Genomic DNA, 25,568 nt, shown 5'->3' on the forward strand with positions numbered 1-25,568 from the left:
GTTAGGATAGCAGTCCAGGACCTCCTATTACACTCTTGTTCTGTAAGAAAGTCTATAAACTTGGTAGTTTCTTTGGTAGTCAGTCTTTTGTAAGGAATGAGTGGACAGAGGTAGCCTAATCTCCCCCTAGGGCAGGAGATCTAAGTCCCTGGGAGTTGCAACTGGCACAGAAACCATAGATAGGTTCTACTTGCTTACATGCCTTATTCTACCTACTTTCTTAAAGCATCCTGAACTATCTGTCCAAGGCCCATCACTGTTCACAATGAACTTGGCTCACCCTCCCATATTAATCATCAGGTTAAAAAACAAAAACACCTCAGGTTTGCCCACAGGCCTGGCATTTTCTCTGTTGAGGTTCCTTCTTTCAAAATTACTCTGACTTGTCAAGTTGATACAAAACTATCTAGCACAGTGAGTGAAGACAGGCACATGGGTGACTTTGAAGCACTCTGCATGGGCGATACCATTTTTATGGCTGTGTAGATGGAGCCTGCTTCCCTAGTCCTCTTCTTATATACTCTTCCTTCCCCAAGGCCACATTCAAGTAGGACAAAATTGCCTACAACTGATTGGGTGGAGTGGCTGCATCATTGGGTGAGGGTTCCATGATCCTCTCAGCCCTTCCTTCTGTGAGGGAACATCAACAATCAAACATGCCCAGCAGGGAGGGCCTTTGCAAGTAGATATAGCTGGATTCATGAAGATGGTGGCAGTTTGGCTTGGAGAATAGTCTTGTATCACACTCTGGCTTTCCTTTGCTCCTTTTATTTCCTGTCCCTCTCTTCCACAAGGGTCTGTGAGCCTCAAATGAGGTGACACAGATGTCTGACTATTCTCTCCAACTTTAGCGTGGCACTGATCCCCTGTGCCCTCTCTCAGTTCCTCCATCTTTGCAACATGAGTGTTGGCAAGTCTTTGTGGGTATTCCTCCTATGAAAACATGTGAGGAAAAGGACAAAAAATGGGAAATGGATACAGCATTTAGATACCAAGTGAGTAATAACCTGATTACAGACACTACAGAAATGTTGGGCAGTGAATATTTATTTAACAAAACAGTAGCAGCTGCTTCTTCATTAGTGCCTAGGACATCACTGGCCACAGGTTTTTGTCTGAGTGTCAATTATCAGATGTGAATTTCTCCCTGTAGATCAGGCCTTACGTCCAATCAGAAAGTTTGATCTGTCCATAGCTACTTCTGTCACTATTTTATTGTCTGGCCTGTATTATTTCCTACTGCTGAGAAAGACTACCTTAGCAGCACCTTCCAGCACTATAAAAACAACTTTGCGGGGAAGTCACATTTCCAATTCTAGTCTTATGTCTCCAAGTCCTCAATCCAAACTATGTGATGTCTTTAGCATTAGCATCTTACCATCCAGTTCTGGAACGAGACTAACAGCAATGGCAATAGTCTTTATTGGTGTTTAGAAGCCTCTGAGGCCTGTATGACTGCAGCTTTTCCGTTAGATAACTCACCCTAGTATTAAGATTCCTAATTAAGGCTGTTATGGTTTCTAGAGACTTCTACCCCATGTTCTCATACTCTGAAGACCACGTTTACCATGTAGGCATGCCACTCCATAGCACCTACAAGAAGTATGCCATCTTGGGATATCCCATCATGGATATCTCTTGCTCAGTTGACCTCAACCTTAGTGACATATCCTTCACCCTTCATACTGCCTACGTCACTACTCCACCCGCACACCAACTACATGCCACCTGGGGACAGAAAACTTGGTTAAAATAGCCCCTGCAAATGCTCCACCCTCTGAGCAGTGTAGGTTCAGCTGCCCGTCTTACTCCCTTAGCAGGAACAATGGTGTTCTTCCCAAATGCAGCTCTGATTTGGTTATAGTTTCCTGTCAGTGTGGCAAGAGAATTTTCACCCTAAGTGGGACTAGGAAACTTCTACCGCTCACACTGCTTTCTAAGATCCCAATGACTAATCAAAGTTCGATTCTATCAAAGTTTACCTTTGGGGACTAATTTAATAGAAGGCTTACTAACAGAGCAGTGGTGAAGGGTTCCAGGCAGGAATGTAGATGACCCTAAAGCAGCCACACTAGAAGGTCTACCCACTGCAAGGATGGTGACTCCCTCATGGCTGCGTAGATGGAGCCTATTTCCTTAGTCCTTTCCTGTCTGTATGTTGTAGCCCTTCCCTAGAGCAATTAGGACAGAATTCTGTACAACTGATTGGGAGGATTGGCTGGATGTCCCACCCCACATTCTGTGAGGGAGCATGACTAGTCAGCAAGTCCAGCCAGGATAATCATAAATATAATGTAAGTATAGATTTGTTCTATAGAAATGATGAAAACAGATTATTCATGTTATTAAAAGCAAAGCTTCAGTGCATCAAATTTTAAGAGACCTAGGAGATTTAAAATTTGAACAGCTCTATTTGCATAGATACTTGATTTTTTTCCCTATTTAGCAAGAGAGGTAGGTAGAAATAATACGGGTTAAAAGGATGTGTGTTATTATTCCATGCTATAAGGTGCCCTGGTAAATATAATTGGTTTGCAAAGCAGGGCAGGGAGCTATTTTGCAGTCATTATGTGTCAGGTTTGCTGCTTGCTGTTTTTCATATAATGTCTCTCTGAGGCCATGGCTGTGACCAGTTGATCTCTCTCCCTTTGTGAGAACACTGCCTGGGTTCTTCATCCAGTTATCTCCATTAACTACCACAGTTCCTCACACAAAGGAGCTTCTTAGTAATTACGTGCTGAATGAAGGAGACTTTATTTACTTTTACATATGGGTAGCATGACATTTGATATGTGCTTCATGTTCAGTCAAGATGTGCTAAAACAAATTAAAAAGTATTATTCATGTACACTTGGAATTTTTAAAAATATATAAAATTGTTTGTATAACATATACATATATATAGCAATTAGGATTTTAAATATTTTCAAAATATTCTTTAATGGAATAGTAAGGAGCCTTTATCTTATTAGTATATCTTACATTTTATGAGACAGGGCTTCCCTGTAGCTTTGACTGGCATTAAACTTGGTGTATAGACTGAGCATTCCTCAAACTTCCAGTGCTGGGATTACCAGCATACCTTACTAGGCCTGGCTTGTATTTTAAATGGTTTTTATTCTTGAATGTTCTTTTTACTTTTAAAAATGTATTCTTAGAGACTTTCATATAATATGTCATATCCACCCTTCATCTTCCCTTGTATTCCCTCCAGACACGCAAAATGCCCTACTCTCAACTACATGTACCTATCTTTCTTTTTTTATTCCTCTTTTTATTTCTTCCTTTTTGTTTTTACTTTTATCGATTCTTTGTGGATTTCATATCATGCATCCCAAACCTGGCAATCTCCGTCCCCCTATCTGCCCTCTGACCCTGCAACCAACCACCCCCCAAAATGAAACAAAATTTTAAATTAGAAAGACTGAAAACCAAACAAACAGAAACAAAAATAAAGCAACAAAAAGCAAAACAAAAACAGAAAACAAATAACTAAAAAATAAAAGAAGAATCTGTGGAAACTGTAGTGTGGCCTAGTGAGTCACACACTTCACTCTTTAGTCCTTTCTTCTTCACTGCAAGTGTTCACTGCCATGAGCCATTGGTCTGGTTCTAGGCCTCTGTGTCTGCAACACCATTGTTAATGGGCCCATACTGGGACTCTTCTTGGGTATCCTGCCTCGTGGGGATCCTGCAGTTTTAGATCTGTATGTTCATCCCCTTCACCTGGTCCCACAGTTCATAGATTCACTGGATATTGGAGTGAGCCAGCTCACAGCCCTGATTCTGGCCTGGGTGGTAGCTGGGCTGGTCAGGCCACCCAGTGCAGCCTGCAGCAAGGAGCGGGGCCAGTTCTCTTGCTCTCAGGCCCTCACACCCACCAGGGCCAGCTCCACTGACTTGCCTAGACAAGGTGCAGCCTGCCTCCCTCTTTTGCTCTTCTTGCTCTCATGCTTTCATGCCCTCAGGACTGGTTCACCTGTATTCCCCTCCAACAGTGGTAGCTCTAGTGTGCTGTCCTGGCAGGGCACAGGGTCTGCCATCTGTGTTGCAGCTGGTGATGGACAAGGCTAGTTCTTCCATTCTCCTAACTAGAGAGTGCTCTCTCGCCTGCCGCAGGTAGCATGGGGTGGGGCAGAGAGGGCATCTTTTCCTTACCCATGCCACACATGGCAGATGAAGGAGGGTGTCAGCTCTGCTGTCCTCACACCCTCAAGGCTGACTCACCTGCGTCCCCTACAACAGGGTCAGTGCTACTCTGTTGTCCAGGTGAGGTACATGCCCATGGTGAGGGGTGGGACCATCTTTCCTGATTGTCTGTGTGTCTGTGTGTGTGGGGGGGGGCAGTACTCCTGCTGCAGTATCCAGTGAGGGGCGGATCAGCTCAGAAGACCCTTGGACTTAGAACAAAAACTTAATTCCAACCCTCCCCTCACACCCCTTCTGTGGTAACTCAGGCTGTGGACATCAACACAGACACCAGCTGGAGCAGGACCACAGATCTAGACATGGCTCTCGGCAGCAGCTAGGACCCAGATGTCACAATCGCTCTGGAGCATCATGGCCCTTAGATACCAACCTGGTCTCAGGTGGCTGACCAGACCCTGGGCATTCTCATAATCCTTGTCTATAATGGGTGCCATGGACATCAACTCAGACACTGGCTGCCGTAGAGCCACAGCAGCAGCCATGGCCCAGACAACACCATAGGCACAGATGACAGTGTAAGCCACTCAGATCAGCATGGTCCATGAGGGAGCATAGCCTCCAGGAATTTGTCACATGACCACAGGTTGTGGCCCAGACCTTTACACATCCCTGTGGGCTCTAGTAGCAACATGGGCCATGGATATCAACACAGACCCTGGCTGTTGCAAGGCCATGGACACAGACATGATGCTAGGCTATAGCTTGTGATCAGATGTCACCATGTCCCCAGGTAATAGGACAGACCACTAAGTTCAGTAGGGTAGCCCTAAGACATCAGTGTGGCCCCAGCTGACTGCCCAAATCCCTGGCATTGGCTTGCCCTTCAATGGCATCAGGAGCCATGGACATTAACTCAGACCCTGAATGCTGTAGGGCCACGGACCCACACATGGCCCTCAGCAGCAGCTCAAACCAGGATGTCATCATTTCCCTAGGTGGCAGTTGTAGGCCGGTAAGTTGACATGACCCCAGGCAGCAGGCTCAAGGTGGCGGTCCAGACTACAGACTTCTGCATGCCTTTAGTGGCAACAGGAGCCACAGACATCACCTCATGCTCCCTCAGCTGCTTCAGTGCCTCTGATCAAGATAATGGCTTTTAGACATAAAGCAAAGAAAAACTAGCCTACAATCCATAACCCCAGAGAACATAGACAACAAAGAGAACACTAGAGAGATACATACATAGATCTAAATAGGAAGGAGAAAAAGATAAGATCTCCTAAGTAATTTGGAAGCATGGGGATCACAGGACAGGGTAGAAGGGGAAAGAAGAGGAAGAGAGGGGAGTGGAGAAAAATGTATAGTGCAATAAAAACAATAAAGAAAAAAAAGATTGCCTCTGGACAGTATCCCAGGTCTGGAAATGACCCTGGACTGAGTTGGCTAGCAGGCCATTCACATTAGCCTCTTCCTCACCACTCTCACCTCTTCAGAACTTGCCTCTCTCTGCAACCCTTACTGACTCCACCTCTCTCTCGTCCACTTCTGCACCCTGTGCCTGCTCACCACAGTGGTGTCTGACTGCCTGGCACCATAGGTACCGGGAAGTACTTGGTTGAGGCATGCCCCTACCAGCCTTATGGCATGGTGCAGAGCTGTTACTGTGTCACTGCCTGGGTCTAGAATAGCTGGGCAGTTCCTAATTGACTCCTGCCCCTGCTAGCACATGGCATGGCAGGCTCTTTCTTTCTTAGTATCTTACTAAGTCTATGTAATGCTGCCCATATGTGCAAGAGTGTGAGACCATCTACTGTAGTATGGACCTACCAGCAGACAACACCCTGTAATGAAGTTTCTGTTGTTCATTTTAAATTGACAGTTGAGGTAATTAGTTAATACCTATAATATGTTGAGTCCTTCACTATATGTAGCAACTGTATTATGTTCTTAATTTAATCCCAGAATTATAAACAAACATTAATATACCCATTTTTTTACAGATGAATCAGCTGAAACTCAAAAAGTTTAAAGATTACCTAAACCCATAAGCCAGTAGGGAAAGGTAGTATTAAAGTTAGATCTTTACTGTCGGACAATGGTCTTATACCCTGTAAAGATTTGTCACTTGTGTTGGTTTATTAAAATGCTGATTGGCCAATAGCCAGGCAGGAAGTATAGGCAGGGCGACCAGAATAGGAGAATTCCAGGAAGAGGAAAGGCTCAGTCTGCAGTTGTCACCCAGATGCAGAGAAAGCAAGATGAGAATGCCTCATTGATAAAGGTACCAAGTCATGTGGCTAACACAGATGTGAGAGTTAGTTAATAAGAAGCCTGAGCTAATTTATAATTTTATAAATTATAATTAATGTAGACCTCTGTGCGTTTCTTTGGGACTGAACAGCTGTGGGACCAGGCAGGACAGAAACTTCTGACAGATCTTTTTTTTTTTTGTAAAATTAATTTAATTTATTTACTTTACATCCCATCCACAGTTTCCTCTCCCCCTGTTCCCTTTCCCCATTTCTCCCTCACCATGCTCCCCAATTCATTCCCAGCCTCCCATGGCTATCAACAAGGCATGGCATGTCAAGTTGCATTAGGACTAAGCTCTTCCCCTTGTATTAAGGCTGGGCAAAGCAACCCAGTATGAGGAGTGGGCTCCTAAAACCCAGCCAAAGCCTTAAAGATGGTCCCTGCTCCCACTGCTAATAGTCCCACAGGTAGACCATGCTACACAGCTGTTATGCATATGTCACACACACTTAGGTTGGTCTCATGCAAACTCCTTGGTTGTTGGTCCAGACCCTGGAAGCCCATATGAGCCTAGTTTAGTTGTTTCTGTAGATTTCTCTGTGATGTTCTTAGCCCCTCTGGATTGTACAATCCTTCCTCCCTCTATTCAGTAGGATTCTCCAATCTCAGCCAAATATTTGGCTATGGGTCTCTGCATCTGTTCCCATCAGTTACTGGATGAAAGCTCTCAGATGACAATTGGGGTAGACACCAATCTGTGAGCATAACAGAATATCATTAGGCATCGTTATGTTGGCATTTTTTTCTCTAATCGTGTTTGGTTCTATCCTAGGTCTCTGGGCCATCCATTCTCAGGGTCCTGGCGCTCCAGGCATAAACTTAGATCTTGCTGTTCTATACTATATTCTTTTAACTTGCATACAATACCAAGTATCTTAGTTTGGGTTTTATTGCTGCAAAAAGACACTATGACCACAGCAACTCTTCTAAAGAAAACATTTAATTGAGGTGGCTTGCTTATAGCTTCAGAGGTTCAGTTCACTGTCATCCTGATGGGGAGCATGGTGACATGCAGGCCGATAGGGTGCTGGAGCTGAGTCCTACATCAGACTCCGAGGTTGACTGACTATCACACTGAGTGAAGTTGAGAAAAGAGACCTCAAAGCCCACCCCCACCTGGACACTCCCTCTAACAAAGCCACACCTCCTAATAGTGTCACTCCCTTTAGGGGCCATTTTCTTTCAAACCACCACACCAAGTAATACATAAACCAGAAAATTCTAGGGTGACACCTGGAACATAACCATATGTGTGTACTAACTGGAAAGTATTAGGAAATACGTGACTAAAGTTTTTTCCCTTAAGTCAAAAGATAATAATTGTAACTCAATAATTCCAGAGGTGTTTGTTCATGTGATCACAATAGCAGTCTGAGGATTTTTTCAGCACTTGGGTACTTGAGTTACTTTGAGTTTAACTTTAACTGTTTATGCTTTTCCTAGGTTTGAGCGGCCGCTTCTTTGTCACCACTCTCCCAGCCTTTTTTCAGTAAGCATTATTAATTTATGATCTTAAAAGATTAGAATTCAGCACTGTAGGAGAACAGATCACGTAGGTGGTGGTAAACCATGCTAATGAGAGGTGAAGGGAAAATGGCAGAACAAATTTCTATTGTCATAATGCTTGGGGGTCATTCAGGATACAGGCCAGGCAGGTTCCATGGAGTCATGGGAACAGGACTCCCAGTTTCACTCAGTAGTATGAGGAGAACAAGAGGGAATGCGTAGACTCTTCCTGTGGCTCCTGTCTGGGACGAGAAGCTGAGAAAAGGAAGGCTTAGAGATGAATGTGAGATGCATGCTTTGATCTTGATCGTGAGCTTAGAGACTTGGAGGACATAAATTTGGAAATGTGGATATATTATTTGTTAATATTAAAACAGTGGCTATTTTGCTAGAAGAAATAAAAATAATTGGTTGTAAACGTGCTAGCAAATGAATTGACTGATTATTTCTGGAGATTTAGCTTATAGTTGCAGATTACATAGTAATGAAAGAGAACATTCAATGGCTTGAGTTTTAGAATTTCTCATTTGTGTTAGATTAGAATTAACACAGGCCTTCTGGTTTATGTCTGGCTATAGGTTTTTTGTTTTTTTTCATTTGAGCTAATTTAAAATTCAAGAAGAGTATGTGTGTGATCAATAATTATTTTGATTATTATTATAGAATACCTATTTTGATTTTTTTAAATTTCTGCTTGATTTTATAATCTATAGTGCAAAAGATGGGATATTCCGCCGTTACCGTGGCCCAGGAATCTATGAAGACTTACAGAATTACATCTTAGAGAAAAAATGGCAATCAGTTGAGCCTCTTACTGGCTGGAAATCACCAGCTTCTCTAACGTAAGTTATAAATAAAGTGCTATTTGTAAAATAATAAGTCCCATGTTAATGTGTAGACCTTACAAGTCTAGACTTTTCTTCATATTCTTTTCTCTGATTTAGTCTGAATATGCTTATGCTTGGTGCACCTAGTGTTTCTGGTTTTGTGACCCACATATACTGCAAATTGTTTTGGTGCAGTGGGTATTGATTGAGTAGCTGGATTGAAGGGACGTGTTAACAGAGAACCTTTCCTCCAACTTTCACTGCATGCCATGCCAACTGTTTCCTCTTTACAAATGTGGTCTTTAGTGCTGGTTGCCATTAATTGGAAGGGCAAATGTTTCTTGAATTATAGGACCCTTGGGGATTCTTGTGTTCTGGCGATGCTTTTGACTATCTGGTACTATGTTTCTGGGGATAGTTTTTGATAATATTTAGTAAGGTAAATAAGACTGAACTGTAATAACTCATTCCACATTTGGCTTTAATTTTGAGTGGGCATATTAGTAAATAGTTTCATTTTGCATATACAGATGTAAGGAATATCCTTAATATCATAGAAGCAATGCAATGTAATGTTTCATCTATCACATGCACCTATGTTAGTGCCCAGGCAATATGGAGCTTATCCTAAAAGTAGCTCACCTCTGGCATTTCATTCTTCATATAACTGAATACTGATTTTTATGCTAGATATTGTTCTAGGAGCCAGGTATTTATGACTTCATTAGACTGACTCGCATTTTCTACTCCCTTTTTTAGATAACATAAAGTTAGTAAGACAAATTGCAAAACAAGCTAGACAGATCATTTGGATGGAGCTGTTTTAAACAATAGTCTGTTTTCTTATACCAGCCTGGAAAATTTTGGGTCTTGGGGGCCTACCTTGAAGAAGTGTTAAGAGAGGTTGCTCTGAAAGGAGCACTGGTGTGGGATTCTCAGGATACAAGAAGCTGTGGCCCAGATAGGAGAACTAGCATAGTCCTAGAGTGACTGACTACCCAGAAGTCTCCGTTAGGGAAAAACCTTTATTGAGTGCTTAAGGAGCCACTTCTTCAAGGTAGGCCCCAAGACCTAAGGAGCTGCAGATGGAATTTTATATCTGTGATTGTAAAAAAATTTTAGTCCTTAGTAATAATTATTTAGTCATTAGTCTTCAGTAATAATTAATTACTGTGAACGAAAAGGAAGAGAGCCTGAGTTGAGTAAAAGGGAGGCTGAAAGTAGATTGTACAGGACCTGGGGCCACAGTCAGGAAGAGGTTTTTCTTTTCTTTTATATGTATGTACAAAAATAAATTAACTCTTAAGAGGAGATATTGGAGAGGACAAGACTACATGAGGAGAGAACAATTAGAAAGTTTTCACAGTGTCCAACTTAAAAGGAGCAACTTATACCAGGGTATTGTGGTGGAGATGGAAAATGGGTAGGTTTAAAGTTGGGATTGAAGAAAGCATTGGTCAACATGAGAGGGAACATTTACAAGAAAAAGATCTCTGGGAGTCCTGTTGAATTTTTTGTGGACCTTGCTATTTCCCACATCAAGATTCTGCTATACAATTAACTCTCCCCTCTCAAAAAAACAACCCCCCCCCAAAATACCAACAACGACAAAAAAAAAAAAAAGAGGCCATAAATTTCAGAGGAAATAAGGGTGGCGTTGTGTAAGCAGAGTCTGTTCTTTTATTTTCCGGCCTCCCAGAACTGAATAATCACATCAAAACCATATTAATTGCAACACTGACCAGTGGCTTAGGCATATTCTTAACTAACTGTTATATCTTAAATTAACCCATTTCTATTAATCTGTGTAACACCACGAGGCTGTGACCTACCGATAAGGTTCAGGCGTCTTTCCCCTTCAGTAGCTACATGGTGTCTCTTTGACTTGCCCTACTCTATGTATCTAAGTTCGGATTTCCCGCCTGACTTTATTCTGCTAAGCCATTGAGCAAAACAGCTTTATTCTTTAACCAATAAAAGTAAAAAATATATAGAGGAACATCTCACATCAGCATTGTATGGATTGTAGAAAAGGAAAGGAAAGGGGGAAGTGATACAAATAGATTTTAATTAAAATATTATAAAGAAGAAACTGCAAGATATCTTAGGGATATTAAAAGCAAGATCATGGTTTTCACTCAATAGTCTTCTAGGATGGAGGGGAAGGGATTCCTGAGCCCCCACCCCTACTGAGCTATGATGCTGCTGGACTCCTTTGCTGAAAGAGTCAGTTTTCCTTCCTTAAGGGTGTGACTCCTGGTGTGTCAAACATACTCCAGTGGATGGCCCCACACCCAGCAGTGTATGACTGGCACAAATTGTAGTAGATGGGTCATGAAAAAAAAAAAAAGACCTGAAGCAAGGGGCAGTAGGGAGGTGGGAATGTATCTAGTAAGAGTTGTGGGTGAATATGATCAAAATATTGTGTGAAATTCTCAAAGAATTAATAAAAATATTCAAAAGGAAGAAGAAAAAGATTGTTAGCCTTGCTAGAGGTCTAGACTTTGTAAAGCTAGTAAGCTGAGTTTATGTAATAGTTCCCTGTGAAGAATTAATGAACACAATTGTAGAGGCCTTTGACAGACTTTAAAACCTTAGAATTTTACTTAGGAAGTAAAATAGAAGTGTGTTTGTCATAAATCTAGGACTCACTCGAAGTTAACAAATTAAGTACTAAGCAAGTCATCAAAAGAAAAATTGAGGACCCATGAAATAACACAGGAGATACATGGCCCCAAAGTTTGATGACCTGAGTTTGATCTCTGGGTCCCCCGTAGTGGAAGGGGAACATCAACTCCAGCAAGTTTGCCTATGACTACTACATGTAGCCCACCTGTGTATTTACACAACACACAATAAATGCATGTAATTAAAATTAAAAAAAGGAAAATGAAAAATTAGTGCCAGTGAGGCAGAAGGAAAATCAAGGATAAAACATTTTTTAGAAACCAAATAAAAGATGCCAAAGAAAGAAATAATAGTTATTTATGTCCCATGATGCCAGGAGGCAAAGAAAGATGGTCTCTGACTGGGACATAGAATGCAGCAGGATGACATTGTTATGACCTTTTCAAATGGTGGTTAGCCAGATTTAAATGGTTTCAAGACATACTACTAAAGAAATTATAAGAGAGGACTGCTCTTTACAGAATTTTTTTCTGAAGCTTGAGGGTCATGTGAGGGATAGGGTTGCTCAGTTCAGAAGATGGACGTGACATCATGCTAAAGAGACTGGTTGGGTAGAGGTAGAGTGATTGCTAATGCAGGAAGAAGGGATGGCAGAAAGAATCATGCCATCAACAGGACACAGGATTAAGATCCAAGTCACAGATTGAAAAATTGGCCTGTGTTAGGTCAGGTAGAGTTGGCTGTTGATACAAAAGTGATATGGAATGCATCAGTCTCAAATTTGGTGGTAGGAAGATGAGAGTGATCACACAATGGCTTCTGATTTCACTGTGATGTGCAAGGAGTGCTTGTTAGCTATCAGTGCTTGTTGAGGGAGGATGTGTGGGATTGGAAGGAAGGAAAAAGCAGATGAGCAATTATAGCATTTCCATCTGGACAGTGTTGAGTGTTCAGTTTTCAAAGTCACCAGGATATGTTGTCTTTTTACAGATATAATTTGTTCATGATTGTGGATTTTTGTACTGTAAAGTGATAAGGGGCCAAGGATTTGGAATGTGTTTGCAGTTTACAGCAGAATAGTTCAGAAAATGACCATGAAATCTAACCTTTTTGAGAATTGAAGTTTTGATGAGTACAGGCTCAGTGAAGGTATATTGCTTGGCCTGAACTTTGCTTGGTTTTGACTGTCTGTGACCAGAGTTCTTCTCTTTCTTAGGATGTCTGGAATGGCTGGTCTTTTCAGCATCTCTGGCAAGATTTGGGTGAGTACTTTTAAACTATATTATATTTGAAGATAGATTTTTTAAAATAATGTAAAAAATAGCTTTTAAATATAGGAAAAATGAAAATTTATAAGTACTTTTTATAATTCTATTTTTAAGCCATAAAACTACTCTCGTTTTTGGTTCATCATAATAAAATGTGTTTATAGGAAGGCATAATTTGAAGTGGTTACCATAGCAGCCATGTCAGAGTCATAATTTTATTAGATTGGTGATTAAGTCCTTATAAAAAGAAAAAAGATTATGAGATGTGGTTTTATGTTATCTCATTGTTCCCTTGGAAAATCTCTTTATAGATTAAAGATTGTCTAGGCAGGCATGAAAGTCATTCTGTGTGTCTGGAACAGCATAGTATGGTCTGAGAGAAGCTTGGTTTTGTAAACAAAGCGTTCTTTGAGCAGCCATGCTTATAGTGTCTGCTGTTTTTTGATTAGGTTGCACTGCAGTGATAGAGTTGTGTGGCTGTCACAGAAACCAGGGGTTGTGCCCACTCCCTGTTGTGTGTTTTTGTAGAGTGACACATAGTCACTTCAGTGTTAGAACACTTACTTAGACCAAATGTTTAATTATTTATTAGTTTTTAATATGTCTATTTCTGTCACTTCTCTGTAGGAGCTTAATACAATAGATTGATCTTGTATTGTGTTTGAATTGCTTGCTTCCTGGTTTAAATAACACAATATTTTAAACTTACTATTTATTTTTGAACTAATGCTAATAATAGAAGACTTAAAATAAAATTCTGTAGCAGTTTGTGTGTGTGTGTGTGTGTGTGTGCTATTTGTGTATATGATCTCTTGTGATCTAGATTGGGACATCTCTCATCTTTTCTTATGTATTCAGAAATGTTCATAGCGAGTTATAGTGAGATGAAGTACAACCACAAGGCACAGGTCCCTTTTTTGAAGCCTAGAGGAGCCTGTTAGATTAAGTCTTGTAGATATTCAGAGACAGACTAAAAAAGGGGACAAGGAGCCTTGACTACCACTGAAGAAGCCTTGCTGACTGCTCCCATGCAACAGAGATATTAAGGGGATTCTGGAATGTTTGTGAAAGGGATTATGGGCTTGTTCCTGAACTCCTAAAGAGTATACCTCCTCTGATACAGGTGAGCTCTAAACATGGTCTGTCCTTTAGAGCTACTGCAGCTTTGATTGAGACCGTGTAGTGCTGGCTGCAGCAGTTCAGATGTCTAGAGTTCATGGAGGACTTGATCTGACCACTTATAGAAATAACCTTATTTCTTTAATGATCATTTCATTTAGTCCCTTCATGCAAATCTATATGTAGCAAAAACTGGCTCTAACTGAATCATCTGGCAAAGTATTTAATAGTATATAAAGTTTAGGATAATCAGCTGATATTTTAAAATACTTTCAGTAAAATAGAGTAGGATACTTTTATGTAATGAACGCAGATAACATTGAGCAAGTATCAGTATTTTGGCCTAAGGAAACATGATTAAGGAGACAGAAACATAAAAATGTAAAGTTAAACTTTATTTCTTATAATTGACTACATCTATAACTTCATAGTACCACAATTACAGTCATTCATAAAGGTCTCTAAAGCCATTGTGAACTCAAAGTAAGCAGATGGAATTTTATATCTGTGATTGTAAAAAAATTTTAGTCCTTAGTAATAATTATTTAGTCATTAGTCTTCAGTAATAATTAATTACCTAAGAAAACCATAGTGTAGAATTTCTTTTCAAATAGATCCCTTGAAGGATAAGCTGATATAAGAAACTTGAAGTGAAACTTACTGAAATAAGATAATGCTTTCAACTACTAAACAGTATTTTAAACCAGAAAGCAATGACTCAGAGGCAAATAACTTTTTTTGTACTTTAATAACTCACTTAGAAATTAAGTGTTTTATTTGTTTTGGAGAAAAGGTGTATGACGCTGTGCAGAAGAGCTTCAACCTCACATTATTCATCCACAGTTTGTTCATTCCAGCCTCATGAGTAAAGTAAAGCAGCAGGTATTCATAAAGCAAGTTCAAAAATACTTCCATGAGTCAGCCCAGAGACTGAGTGACCTTTAGTGTTCTCTGTCTCTTTGGCATATTTCAAGGCGTAAACCCAGTAATGACAATGAGTCATCAAGCAAAGCATAACCTGTTCCATATACATTTTTCACCTAAAACCAGAGCTGAATAATACCTTTTAAAACTTTAGAGTTGGGAGCCATCTTCCAAAACAACTTCAGGAAGAAAGGATTTACTTCAGTTTACAGTTCCACTGCAGGGTAGGCTGGCATCTCAGACTCTAGCTGTGATTGTGGGGCTTTCCATTGTAGAGGGGAAGAGAGAGACTGATATAACAAGCTGGGAGATAGTAGGAGCTACTGCAGGAGAGGAATAACTAACATTAAAGACCTTTAGAAAAAAACCTTATGAAAACCTAATATGGAAGCATTCTAAAATATATGCTTTTTTTAAAAAAATAGGGAGTGCTTTTTTTTTTTTAACTTTATTTAACTTTATTTTATGCCAATGTCAGATTCTCTGGAACTGGAGTTACAGACAGAAGAGCTGCCATGTGGGTACTGAGAATTGAACCTGGGTCCCCTGGAGGAGCAGTCAGTGCTCTTAACCACTGAGCCATCTCACCAGCCCTAAAATATAGGCTTATACATATGAAAAATGAGTTTAAATGGAGTTAGTTATCCTAGAAGAGGGATACAGTAATTCCCTAATAAATTTGTGAACAAAGAAAAACCCCAGTTACCTCCTTTTGAGTTGTTAGCCAGTGGGATCCCATAGGCCTGCAACATACACGCTATTGCCATTGCTCTTGGTTACTCTTGAGAACTTGATGATAGCATTCTACTGCTGAAGAAACCACAGACTTGAGTCACAAAGCATGGAGAATTCAAATGGCTACAAACCTAGAAGCCTCATCTGTCATAATGCTGAAAGGTGATATATACATGCCTCTGGAGGAGAAAATTCATCATCAGTCTTACCCAGCTGTATACTTTGTGAGCTACGATAGTGATTGTCCTGGTAATATATATCCTCTGGTGGAACAGTGGCACCAGTGTTAAGGGAGTAACCAACCACTTACTGATTTGATTTAAGGCCTGCTCCTTCAGATGGACCCCATACTTAGAAGTGTTACTGGGGCCAGGAAACTGTGGATAGGCAGTCATTGGCCCTAAGAGAAAACCTATTGCTTTTGTTCTGCTAAATGGACACAGTATTAAAATGACTGCTAATGATTTATTGCCATACCCAATATTAGTACATCTCTCAGCACTTAGGAGATAAGCTCCTTGCAGTGGATGACAACACAAAGACCCACAACTGACAGTCAATGTGCAAAGAATAGAAGGTTACAGAGTACTCAGCCCTAAACGGGACATTTCTGACATACCCCTCTCTGGGATCATTGAGGATGACGGGCCCAAAAGATTTGAGAGCTAACAGTGATATATGACTATAAGAAAACAGTGTATTCCAGACATAATGAGGAAATTACACATATAAACCGACAGTCCTGTGACTACATGCATAGGACTTGGGCAAGCTTCAGCCAGACGAAATTCCAGCATACAGGGTGACAGGCTACATATCAAGGCAAGTGCCACACCCAAAATTATTTGGGTAACAAATTTTATTTTTTGTTTTTAAAGAAAAAATGGTAAAAGAAACCAGGTTGGGTAGGTGGATAGGTGAGGGGTAGCGCTAAAAGGGGTTTTGGGAGAGATGTTGAATATGCTCAAAATATATTGTATTAAATTTGCAAAGAATTATTAAAAATATTAGAGGAGGGAGTGTCAGACCTGAGGTCAGGCTCAAACTTTGAAGACCACCCTTTTGTAACCTACTTTCACCAACCGTGCTTCTTCCCTTGAAGTTCTACAGCCACTGAAAACAGTGCAGTCAAGTGTGTACCAATCATTCATGCATGTGCCTGTGGGGGACATTTCTTATCCAAGTTATAATACTCTGCCTCTGGTGCCCATATGGCAAGAAGCGTACAACCCCTCATAGTTATAGTTCAATGATGTTCAGAATTATGTAGTCTCTTCTAAGACTCAGGACAGCCTCTTCACCATGAGCTGTAAAATAAAAGAACATTCTTAGCATATGGCAAGACATTCCGGAAGTGGTAAAATAGTGGCATAGCAAGGAAAGGTTTGATTGAAGTGAGACAAATTCAGCAGAACAACCAACACACATTGCAACTCTAGTTCCTGCATCTGGAACTCATGCTGACATTATCTGGGCTCCAGTACTGTGAAGCAAGAGCTCACATAGTCTCTTTCTTGGATTGTTCACTAGATGCCCACAATTTCCTAATTGTGAAAAAAATAAAACCCTATATTTCTTGATATAATTGATTGGATTGTAGTTTGTAGTCTAAAACAATATGACTTACCATGAAGAAGTATAGGCCCAACAAGTCTACCTCTAAATAGGCTTTAATTTGAAATGAACATTTCATATCTGTAATTCACATATTGTTTAACATTAGGAAAAGTAAATATGGAGACATTTTAAATGGTTCATACTCTTAAGACATAACTTGGCTTTACATAAAAATTGATAATGGCCCAAGGGTTTCATGTTTTAATATGTCATGTTGGGATTAAATATGGAGGAATAGGTAATGATTTGGCAAAGATAATTAGAAAAATTTCTATAATGGGAGAAAGAATTGACAAGGCAATTTGATCAGACCTCTATCAAGATCTTGAGCTCTAAAGAATAATTCTTACTGAATATGATTTTGATAATTATTCTGTTTGTAATGCTACAAACATTGACTTCTTAACTAGTAATTATTAAATATAAACTTTGGGTACATATGTGGAGAGATATTTTGTAGACTGGAGTTACAGCTAGAAAATCCTGCACTTCAAGTAAGCGTTTTGTTTTCATTTTGATTACAGCACCTTCACAACTATTTCACAGTGACTCTTGGAATTCCTGCATGGTGTTCTTACGTCTTTTTCGTCATTGCTACTTTGGTGTTTGGCCTGTTCATGGGTCTGGTAAGATAATATCAGTCTTTTATTCTTTTCCATTAAACAAAGGATATCATATAAATTAAAAGGTGACCATGAAAGGAAAAGCACATAAATAATCATTTTGTGTCATTTAAGCAGTGAATTTGCTTATTGGTTGCAATGGTAGTGTGTAATATAGTGGGAGATGCATTTTCACCCTCTGGTCCTTTCTCTAAAATATTCTGAAGATTAATGCTGTCGAGAATATGCACAGTGATCAATGAAAACTAAATACCATACTTGAATGGGCAGTCATTTTCCATCCAAGACAGCCAAGCTAGCTGTGATTTCACACAAAGATCCTTGCTTTGAGCACTGTGGTAAAGGCAAAGAATGGACCTAATGAGTTAAATAAAAGACAATTTTTCTTGTTTTTATCCTTCAGTTGAATATCTAATCCTGACCAGATTCTTACGTGTACCCTCTTGTTTCCTGGGGTTGTTTTTTGTTAGATATTATAAATAATATAAATAAGAAAAAAATTCAAAGTAAATCATTATGTCCTCATTGGGCATGAAACTTTGTATCCATATATCTTCTTTCTAGGTATTAGTGAAAGCTTCAAAAATACATTGACTTACTTAAATACAGAAGTTGCCATAAATGCTTTGTGATTTTTTTTTATTTTATTGAGAATAAGAAAAAAAGTTTCCGCCTCCTCCCAGCCTCCCATTTCCCTCCCCCTCCCCCACTCTTCCCCCCCTCCCCCCTCTCTTCTCCCCCTCCCCCCACTCCTCTCCCCCTCCCTCTCCTATCCAAAGAGCAGTCATGGTTCCCTGTCCTGTGGAAAGTCCAAGGTCCTCCCCCCTCCGTCCATGTCTAGGAAGGTGAACATCCAAACTGGCTAGGCTCCCACCAAGCCAGAACATGAAGTAGGATCAAAACCCCTTGCCATTGACCTTGGCTTCTCATCAGTCCTCATTGTTTGCCATGATCAGAGAGTCCGGTTTTATCCCATGCTGTTCCAGTCATAGTCCAGCTGGCTTTGGTGAGCTCCCAATAGATCCGCCCCACTGTCTCAGTGGGTGGGTGCACCCCCCGTGGTCCTGACATCCTTGCTCGTGTTCTCCCTCCATCTGCTTCTCATTGGGACCTTGGGAGCTCAGTCCAGTGCTCCAGTGTGGGTCTCTGTCTCTATCTCCATCCATCACCAGATGAAGGTTCTATGGTGATATGAAAGATATTCGTCAGTAATGCTATAGGATAGGGTCAGTTCAGGTTCCCTATCCTCAGCTTCCCAAGGGACTAACTGGGGACATCGCCTTGGGCTCCTGGGAGCCACTCTAGGTTCAAGTCTCTTGCCAACACTAAGGTGGCTCTTTTAACTAAGATATGTGCTTCCCTGCTCCCCTATCCAACCTTCCTTTATCCCAATCTTCCTGTTTCCCCAAGTTCCCCCAATCCTCCCCTTCTTACTTTTCTCTCCCTGTCCCCCCTTATCCCCAACCCACCCCACCCCCAAGATCCCAATTTTGTCCCCGGCAATTTTATCTACTTCCCTTAGCCAAGAGGATAACTATATGTTTTTTCTTGGGTTCACCTTCTTCTTTAGCTTCGTTAGGTTCACCAGGTATACACTCCGTGACCTTTATTTATGGCTAGAAGCCAATTATGAGTGAATACATCCCATGTTCATCTTTTTGGGTCTGGGTTACCTCGCTCAGGATAGTGTTTTCTATTTCCATCCATTTGCATGCAAAATTCGAGAAGTCATTGTTTTTTACTGCAGCATAATACTCTAATGTGTATATATTCCACACTTTCTTCATCCATTCTTCCATTGAAGGGCATCTAGGTTGTTTCCAGGTTCTGGCTATTACAAATAATGCTGCTATGAACATAGTTGAACAAATGCTTTTGTCATATGATAGGGCATCTCTTGGGTATATTCCCAAGAGTGGTATTGCTGGGTCCAGGGGTAGGTTGATCCCGAATTTCCTGAGAAACCGAAACACTGATTTCCAAAGTGGTTGCACAAGATTGCATTCCCACCAGCAATGGATGAGGGTACCCCTTCCTCCACAGCCTCTCCAGCAAAGGCTATCATCGGTGCTTTTGATTTTAGCCATTCTGACAGGTGTGAGATGATATCTCAAAGTTGTTTTGATTTGCATTTCCCTGATTGCTAATGAGGTTGAGCATGACCTTAGGTGTCTTTTGGCCATTTGAACTTCTTCTTTTGAGAATTCTCTGTTCAGTTCAGTGCCCCATTTTTTAATTGGGTTAATTAGCATTTTAGAGTCTAGTTTCTTGAGTTCTCTATATATTTTGGAGATCAGACCTTTGTCTGTTGCGGGGTTGGTGAAGATCTTCTCCCAGTCAGTAGGTTGCCTTTTTGTCTTAGTGACAGTGTCCTTTGCTTTACAGAAGCTTCTCAGCTTTAGTAGGTCCCATTTATTCAATGTTGTCCTTAGTGTCTGTGCTGCTGGGGTTATACTTAAGAAGCGATCTCCTGTGCCCATCTGTTGTAGGGTACTTCCCACTTTCTCTTCTATCAGGTTCAGTGTGTTCGGACTGATATTGAGGTCTTTGATCCATTTGGACTTGAGTTTTGTGCAAGGTGATAGATATGGGTCTAATTTCAATCTTCTACAGGTTGACATCCAGTTGTGCCAGCACCATTTGTTGAAGATGCTTTCTTTCTTCCATTGTATACTTTTAGCTCCTTTGTCGAAAATGAGGTGTTCATAGGTTTGGGGATTAAATTCCGGGTCTTCTATGCGATTCCATTGGTCGACTTCTCTGTTTTTATGCCAATACCACACTGTTTTCATTACTGTAGCTCTGTGATAGAGTTTGAAGTCAGGGATGGTAATGCCTCCAGAAGATCCTTTATTGTATAGGATTGTTTTGGCTATCCTGGGTTTTTTATTTTTCCATATAAAATTGATTATTGTCCTCTCAAGATCCGTGAAGAATTTTGATGGGACCTTGATAGGAATTGCATTGAATCTATAAATTGCCTTTGGTAGAATTGCCATTTTTACTATGTTGATCCTCCCAATCCAAGAGCAAGGGAGGTCCTTCCATTTTCTGATATCCTCATCAATTTCTTTCTTCAATGCTTTAAAGTTCTTGTCAAATAGATCTTTTACTTCCTTGGTTAGAGTTACCCCGAGATATTTTATGCTGTTTGTGGCTATTGTGAAAGGTGAAGCTTCTCTGATTTCCCTCTCTGCTTCCATATCCTTTGTGTATAAGAGGGCGACTGATTTTTTGGAGTTGATCTTGTATCCTGCCACATTACTAAAGGTATTTATCAGCTGTAAAAGTTTCTTGGTGGAGTTTTGAGGGTCACTTATGTACACTATCATATCATCTGCAAATAACGAAAGTTTAACTTCTTCCTTTCCAAGTCAAATCCCCTTGATCCCCTTATGTTGTCTTATTGCTATTGCTAGAACTTCAAGCACTATGTTGAAGAGGTATGGCGAGAGTGGGTTTCTGAGTTTAGTGTTCCTGAGTTTAGTGGGATGGCTTTGAGTTTCTCTCCGTTTAATTTGATGTTAGCTGTCGGCTTGCTGTATATAGCTTTTATTATATTTAGGTATGACCCTTGTATCCCTAGTCTCTCCAAGACTTTTATCATAAAGGGATGTTGAATTTTGTCAAATACTTTTTCAGCATCTAATGAAATGATCATATGGTTTTTTTCTTTCAGCTTATTTATATGATGGATTACATTGATAGATTTTCGTATGTTGAACCAGCCCTGCATCTCTGGGATGAAGCCTACTTGATCATAATGGATAATTTTTCTAATGTGTTCTTGGATTCGGTTTGCCAGTATTTTGTTGAGGATTTTTGCGTCGATGTTCATGAGTGAGATTGGCCTGTAATTCTCTTTCTTGGTTGAGTCTTTGTGTGGTTTTGGTATCAGAGTGACTGTAGCTTCATAAAAGGAATTTGGCAATGACTCTTCTGCTTCTATATTGTGAAATACATTAAGGAGTATAGGTATTAGGTCTTCTTGGAAGTTCTGGTAGAATTTCGCATTGAAACCATCAGGTCCTGGGCTTTTTTTGGTAGGGAGGTTTTTGATAACAGCTTCTAGTTCTTCGTGACTAACAGGTCTATTTAGGTTGTTCACCTGGTCCTGGTTTAACTTTGGTATATGGTATTTATCTAAAAACGTGTCCATTTCTTTTACATTTTCCAGTTTTGTGCCATACAGGCCTTTGTAGTAAGATCTAATGATTCTTTGAATTTCCTCTGTGTCTGTGGTTATGTCCCCCTTTTCATTTCTGATCTTATTAATTTGCATATTCACTCTCTGGCGTTTTATTAGTTTGGATAGAGGTTTATCAATCTTGTTGATTTTCTCCAGGAACCAGCTTTTTGTTTCATTGATTCTTTGGATTGTTTTCTGTGTTTCTATTTTGTTGATTTCAGCCCTCAGTTTGATTATTTCCAGTCTTCTACTCCTCCTAGGTGAGTCTGCTTCTTTTTTTTCTAGAGCTTTCAGGTGGGCTGTTAAGTCTCCAATGTGTGCCTTCTCTGTTTTCTTTAAGTGGGCACTTAGTGCTATGAACTTTCCTCTCAGGACTGCTTTCATAGTGTCCCATAAGTTTGAGTAGGTTGTTTCTTTATTTTCATTGAATTCAAGGAAGACTTTAATTTCTTTCTTTATTTCTTCCTTGATCCAGGTGTGGTTCAGTAGTTGACTGTTCAGTTTCCATGAGTTTGTAGGCTTTCTGGGGGTAGGGTTGTTGTTGAATTCTAACTTTAATCCATGGTGATCTGATAAGATACAGGTGGTTACTAATATGTTTTTGTACCTGTGGAAGTTTGCTTTGTTACCGAGTATGTGGTCAATTTTCGAGAAGGTTCCATGAGCTGCAGAGAAGAAGGTATATTCTTTCCGATTTGGGTGGAATATTCTATAGATGTCTGTCAAGTCCAATTGATTCATTACCTCCATTAATTCTCTTAGTTCTCTGTTAGGTTTCTGTCTGATTGACCTGTCCATTGGTGAGAGAGGAGTGTTGAAGTCTCCCACTATTAGTGTGTGCGGTTTGATGGCTGCCTTGAGTTTTAGTAATGTTTCTTTTACGTATGTGGGTGCTTTTATATTAGGGGCGTAGATATTCAGGATTGAGACTTCCTCTTGATGAATTGATCCTGTTATGAGTATAAAATGTCCCTCTCCATCTCTTCTGATTGATTTAAGTTTGAAGTCAAGTTTGTTAGAAATTAGTATGGCCACACCTGCTTGTTTCTTAGGTCCATTTGCTTGATAAGCCTTTTCCCAGCCCTTTACTCTGAGTAGGTGCCTGTCTCTGTGTTTGAGGTGTGTTTCTTGTAAACAGCAGAATGTTGGATCCTGATTTCGTATCCAATCTCTTAGCCTGTGCCTTTTTATAGGTGAGTTGAGCCCATTGACATTAAGTGATATTAATGACCAGGGGATGTTAACTCCGGTCACTTCTTTAGTAGTAGAGTTCGTGTGCGTCCCTTCTTTGAGTTGCGCTGGTGACGGGTCTCTAGATGTCTGAGTTATTGTGGTCATTGTTGGACTCCTTGGTTAGAGATTTTCCTTCTATTACTTTCTGTAAGGCTGGGTTTGTGGCTACGTATTGTTTAAATTTGTTTTTATCCTGGAAAATTTTGTTTTCTCCATTTATGGTGAATGAAAGCTTGGCTGGGTATAGTAGTCTGGGCTTGCATCCATGGTCTCTTAGTTTTTGCAGTACATCTATCCAGGACCTTCTGGCTTTCATGGTTTCCATAGAGAAGTCAGGTGTAAGTCTGATAGGTTTACCTTTGTAAGTAACTTGGCCTTTTTCCTTTGCGGCTCTTAATATTCTTTCTTTATTCTGTATGTTTTGTGTTTTGATTATTATATGGCGAGGGGATGTTTTTTTTTTTTTTTTTTTTCCAGCCTATTCGGTGTTCTGTATGCTTCTTGAACCTTCATAGGTACATCTTTCTTTAGGTTGGGAAAGTTTTCTTCTATAATTTTATTAAATATATTTTCTGGGCCGTTGAGTTGCACCTCTTCTCCTTCTTCTACTCCAATTATTCTTAGGTTTGGTCTTTTTATTGTGTCCCATATTTCCTGAATGTTTTGTGATGAGAATTTGTTGGTTTTGCTGTTTTCTTTGATCAGTGTGTTTATTTTCTCTATGGTATCTTCAGTATCTGATATTCTTTCTTCTATCTCTTGTATTCTGTTGGTAGTACTTGTCTCTGTAGTTCCTGTTCGTTTACCCAGATTTTCCATCTCCAATCTTCCCTCGGTTTGTGTTTTCTTCATTACTTCCATTTCATTCTTCAAGTCTTGAACTGCTTCCCGTACCTGTCTGATTGCTTTTTCATGTTTCTCTTGATTTTCTTGGGTATCTTTAAGCGATTTATTCATTTCCTCTACCTTTTTGTTTGTAATCTCTAATTGTTTATGGCAGTTTTTCACCTCCTGCTTAAGGTCTTCTATTATTTTCATATAATTCACTTTTGAGTCGATTTCTTCTAATTCTTCTGGAGTAGGGTGTACAATTCTTCTTATTTCGGGATCCCTTGATTCTGGTGAAGTCATGTTGCCTTTCAGGTTGTTGGAGGAAGTCTTGCATTGGCGCCTTCCCATCTCCTCCTTCAAATGGAGCCAGGAGAGGCCTGGTGTCTTGGTCCAGACTTTGCTGTGAATGAGTCTCTGGGTGTATCTTTTCAGTGTAGAAGCAGGGACCGTCCCGTTGAGCTGGAACTCCCCAGCACCCAAACATGGACTACCGTCCAGATGGAACTCCTCAGGACCGCTCTGGGTTGGTTGTGGATGCAAGCCTGATGTCTCTCCTGGTGCGGGGTTCGGATCTCCTTGCTGCTTGGGTGACTTGTAATCAAAGGACCTACCTAGCTCGCTGCAGGCAGGCTAGCGGGGACAAAGGAGCTAGCACCCTCCCGTTTGCCCTGCCGATTCGGATTTGGTCCTAGAGCCCAAACAGGCTGGGCTGGGAGATGTTATGTGGTCAAAGAGGGAAGGGGGTCAGAAGGAGGGGGCGGAGAGGGTTGTGGATGCAAGCTGGGTGGGATAGGAAGAGAGAGGAAGTATCGGGCAGAGTAGCCCCTGAGGTTGACCAGGAAGTCGCTTTGTGATTTTTTTATGTAAATATTTTAAATGTTTCACTTAACCTATACACGAACATGTTGACTGCAGATTACACTCTAATTAGGATAATACACCTTTTGGAAAGTTTTGTTGGTTATTGATTATGTAGTTTCTAATTGTGAAACATCTAGATAAAAGTGTAGAGTTTTGATAAGTGTAGTTACATTTTCTAATGAAATTTGGCTTTCTAGGAAGGTCTTAAAAATCTAAAATGGCTGGTGATTGATCTCATAGTTAAGTCACAACTTTGTGCGGACAGTAACTCTAGAAAACTGAAGAGGCTTGATCTCTTTCATGGTTGTTCTTTATCCACACTGTAGCTCATTTTTGAGTTTGGCTTCTGATGTTAACTTGAGAAGTGGGTTGGAACATGGCTACCTATATGAATCATTATTTAGGCCCCATCTATGTTTTGTTTTATTAATGCTCTTGCTAACAAACATGGCGCACTTGCCCTGGTTTAATGGAATTTGACTCTATAGAAATAGAATGTTAGTTCTGTGCATCCCCTGCCTTTTCTTTAGTACTAGTTTTTCTTTCTTTTGTTGTTCTTTTTTCTTTTTTTTCAGCTCTAAGGTATTTATTTATTTTATTTTATTTTTTTTATTGAGAATAAGAAAAAAAAAGTTTCCGCCTCCTCCCAGCCTCCCATTTCCCTCCCCCTCCCCCACTCTTCTCCCCCTCCCCCACTCCTCTCCCCCTCCCTCTCCAATCCAAAGAGCAGTCATGGTTCCCTGCC

The 25,568-nt window shown here is 40.3% G+C and overlaps 1 protein-coding gene across 1 annotated transcript in view; it reads left to right on the forward strand.

The window, feature by feature from the left end:
* The window catches only part of Tmx4 (thioredoxin related transmembrane protein 4), a 73,447-nt gene that overhangs the window by 13,586 nt on the left and 34,293 nt on the right, over positions 1-25,568 (forward strand). Inside the window, exons 3-6 of the mRNA XM_050134195.1 lie at positions 7,906-7,951; positions 8,682-8,810; positions 12,640-12,685; positions 17,611-17,712. Of these exons, the coding sequence (XP_049990152.1) occupies positions 7,906-7,951; positions 8,682-8,810; positions 12,640-12,685; positions 17,611-17,712 (323 nt within the window). The remainder of the gene's footprint in view (positions 1-7,905; positions 7,952-8,681; positions 8,811-12,639; positions 12,686-17,610; positions 17,713-25,568) is intronic.

The sequence above is a fragment of the Alexandromys fortis genome, unplaced genomic scaffold (genome assembly GCF_014885135.2).
Source record: "Alexandromys fortis isolate MF-2015 unplaced genomic scaffold, M_Fortis_MF-2015_v1.1 scaffold_6, whole genome shotgun sequence".
Taxonomy (NCBI): Eukaryota; Metazoa; Chordata; class Mammalia; order Rodentia; family Cricetidae; genus Alexandromys; species Alexandromys fortis.